Source organism: Glycine max, chromosome 6 (genome assembly GCF_000004515.6).
Source record: "Glycine max cultivar Williams 82 chromosome 6, Glycine_max_v4.0, whole genome shotgun sequence".
Taxonomy (NCBI): Eukaryota; Viridiplantae; Streptophyta; class Magnoliopsida; order Fabales; family Fabaceae; genus Glycine; species Glycine max.
In genome coordinates this window covers 45486889-45490434 of record NC_038242.2, presented here as the reverse complement: position 1 = coordinate 45490434, position 3546 = coordinate 45486889, and the positions used below count along the sequence as shown (strand labels likewise).

The window sequence follows — 3546 nt, the reverse complement described above, 5'->3', positions numbered from 1 at the left end:
ACCACTAAGAATCTTAGACTGTCATACTCTTCTTCTCTATCGTGATCGATAACTAGTGCATGAAGAAGACACAAAAGACACAAGGCTCCTTCTATTCTCAAACGATAACGTTTTCATATAAGGAATCCTAATCTTTTATTTTTTTTGTTTTAATTTAATTAAAATATGATGTCATGTCAAACGACATGTGATAAGCTGACATGTCACATTTGATCTGACGTGACATCACAAGTAACTTGCCAACGAGTCAAGTTAACAACCACATTAGCGGTTAATGGATCCCTTCTAAAGGTAGGAACCTCGCACAAATTTTTTTAAATATTAGGGACCTATTGCAAAACAAAAATTTATTAAGAACAAAATGCAAAATTCGGATATATATCAAGGATCAAAAACATATTTAAGTCTATTTGTAATAATAATTTTCTGGACTAGAGCCCAATAAATTATAAAATACTTGTTAAGTCCCTAAAAACAAATATTAATAAAACATTAACAATGAGATAATTAAATTAATAAAAATAAATAGAGATATTTAAAATACATTAATTTTTGGTAGAAATTTCATATTGTGCTCACGAAACATTTTCCTGCATTCCAGTGAATCAAATAAAAAAAAAATAGTTTTATTTCATTTCAATATGAACTACATCTTTACATCATGGAGTAAGAAAAAAGCACACAAAAGGGTAAATTATTGTCAGCTTATTTTTCAATCTTTACAAACAAATATCAAACATCATCCCAACAGTTCAAACTCAAAGTATAGGAAACAAAGAACAGAAAAAAGAAAAAAATTGTATGAAGAAAAAAAAATGAAATCAATACTCAACCACTTTATGCATGCATACTTAGAGAGATAAAACTAGCACTGAGGCCATGAATGCTCCAACAGAGCCAGCTAGGGAGACAAAGGCTGAAGCAGCAGCATTTGGAGGAGGGGGAGGTTCACTGATAGGGCTTGGTGTTTGGTTTGTGTCTGAAGTTGGAGATTGACCCTGATATTGGCCAGTAGGTGCTGGTGAAGGCGATGATGATGATGATTGTGGTGATGGTGGGGAAGCATTAGTGGTTGTTGTTTGGTTGGTGTTTTTGTTCCTGTCAGCAAGCACAATCACTGTCAACTTCTCATTCTTGTTGCAGTTGTCTTTGTTGCCACTAATGAAGAAGTGAGGGCCTGATTGGTTTAGCTTGATGACTGTGTGGCCATCAGAGTATTTTGCATAGGGTGAATTAGTGTTGCAGCTGGCATAGTCTTCACTCTTCACATAGAGCACTGAGTCTTGGCCAGATTGGTAGTTGAACACTGCAATAAACATATGTAAAAGTTGAAACTCTTAGGGTATGATATATTGAGATAGTGATCATATTTTTGTGAGAAAAGGAGAAGCACTCACTGATCCATAAATTAAGTTGTGGGGAAATACTGATATATATAAATTTGTGAAGGCAGATGATTTTTTATTTATTTATAAATTCAGACATTAGTTTGTAATTATAAATATCATTAAAAAAAGTTAAAAATCTTGCCCCAACAAAGTTCCGAGTCCCTGAGGAGAAGTATTACTTTGTGATAGAAGATGTATCCAAAAGCTTGTTACATAAATCTGAAAATCTCAATTAGCAATAGTGAGAATTTTTTATGCACAAGAAAAAAAGAATTTCTTAATTTAGTTTTTTATAACCAGTATTTGATATTTATGTAGAAATGATAAATTGAAAAGAAAAGGTTAATTTGTAACAAAAAAATATGATAATAATTTCCATAAAACCAAGTAGAAATATGTCAATTTAGATCTATATGAAAACGTTTCAAAGTATGATCATAAAATGCCAGATTGAATCAGAACTCACCAAGGGAGTCTCCAACTTGAAAACGGCTTTTTTCTGCCCATTGATTGAAAGGATTGAAACTGGGGTCATTTGGAACACTCCAACCCTTTTGGCCACCAACAACAAATTCATAGGAAGCACCCCTCTGCACCATCAGAAGCAGACAAAGCCAGCCAAATGCATGCACTGCTTTGTTAGACCTTAAGATGAAGGTGGCCATTGGAAAATATCACAAAAGATTTTGAAAAAAGGGAAGGAGGGTGTTGCAATTAATTTGGAAACCAAAGGCTTGAAATGGTTGAAGCTAGAGGGGTGTCTGACATTGAACAACCATCAGGGTTTATGTAGGTGTAAGTTGCATGGAACTGTGGCAAGGAAGCTATTGCAACTTTTGATTATATTCTCACCTTCTGTTAGGGTTTACTTTGATTCTGGTGCAAAGCACAAGTTCATTTTTATTATCTGGACTTATACAAGCTCTTTTAGAATCTTTCTCATAACTTGATATGTGGGTTTGTGCTTTGCTTCAGTGTTTTCAAGAATATTCATGTCTTGTGACGTAGGGCTAAACTAGCTAATCACACTCAATGTGAAGCTTTTTTTTTTTTTTTTTTTTTTTTGTGGCGGCAATGATATTTGATCCTTCACCAATACGTGATAGAGTAACACTGTGCAAGCATTTTTCTATATATGCCTTCTTCTATGACTTTTACTCTTCATTCTTCTCTCCTTTATGATCTAATCCTCTTTGGTAAATTTTATGAACTTTTTCAGCAATGAATTTCACCGTATGCATTGAGATATACAGCCAAAGTTTTCATTTCCGTCACTAAACGTAAAAGGCTTTGCATATTTGGATACTTTAAAAAAAGTTTATAGAAAGATATATAGCTTTCGTGGAATTGCATGGAAATAAAATTTATTAAAGAAAAAAAAAAGAATAAACAACATGTATAATTATTTTTTTATCTGTAAAAATTAAAAAAAATACCAAAAAAATTATAATAATTAACACATTATTTAACCAATTGAGTTACCTACTTTTTTGGCACTGTGAGTAATTACTTTGCATATGTGTATTTATATAATAAAAAAAGGAAATAAGAGTAATTGAAAAAATGAAAAATAGTGAAAATGTATTACAGATGGATTGAGAATGGCGTGGTGGTCACAAAAGTGCAAACATATTCAATGTTGATCTAGCCTGCCTTCTAGAATGTTTTGTATTTTTTTTTTTACAATAATTATTTAAGAAGACTCGTTCTATAAATTATTTCCGTGGGAAGGCCGTATGATCACTAGAAATTTCCTAATTTCCCTGCAGATTTTGTATAAAAATTCAAGGAAAACACGTTTTCTACGAATTTTGATCTGCAAATAATTTCTTTGTGGACAACTATTTTTTTGCGGATTTTTAAATACACATAAAATTTCCAGTGAGCTTTCTTGCGTATTTTTCCACAAGAAAGTTCACAGTAGATTTTAAAAAAAATTTGCTATAGATTTTATTTTTGCTAAAAACTTACGTGCATATTTTGAATTTGCAAACAATTTTGAAGGTTATTTATCTGTGAATCTAAAATTTGCAATTGAATTTGCTGCAAATTAACAAAAAAATCAAATTATTTTTAAATTAAATTCTTGTTTTATTATTATTTTGTAATACCTTAGTCTATTTTTTTAATACACTTTCCGTTATTATATATGAGACAC

The 3546-nt window shown here is 31.4% G+C and overlaps 1 protein-coding gene across 1 annotated transcript; it reads right to left on the bottom strand.

The window, feature by feature from the left end:
- Positions 1 to 610: 610 nt before the first annotated feature.
- LOC100792916 (early nodulin-like protein 3) lies at positions 611 to 2159 on the bottom strand. The gene is made up of 2 exons (XM_026128989.2): positions 1855 to 2159; positions 611 to 1306 (listed from the first exon to the last, which is right to left on the bottom strand). Exons 1-2 carry the CDS (start codon positions 2051 to 2053, stop codon positions 852 to 854), a joined length of 654 nt encoding a protein of 217 aa, XP_025984774.1. The 5' UTR covers positions 2054 to 2159; the 3' UTR covers positions 611 to 851.
- Between the last annotated feature and the right edge of the window lie 1387 nt (positions 2160 to 3546).

Bases quoted from the DNA above. Each gene is read 5' to 3' on its own strand.
- LOC100792916 (XM_026128989.2), bottom strand. From the start codon at position 2,053: ATGGCCACCTTCATCTTAAGGTCTAACAAAGCAGTGCATGCATTTGGC. The intron at 1,307-1,854 runs GTGAGTTCTGAT...TGTTTATTGCAG, and splicing joins TCAAGTTGGAGACTCCCTTG to TGTTCAACTACCAATCTGGC.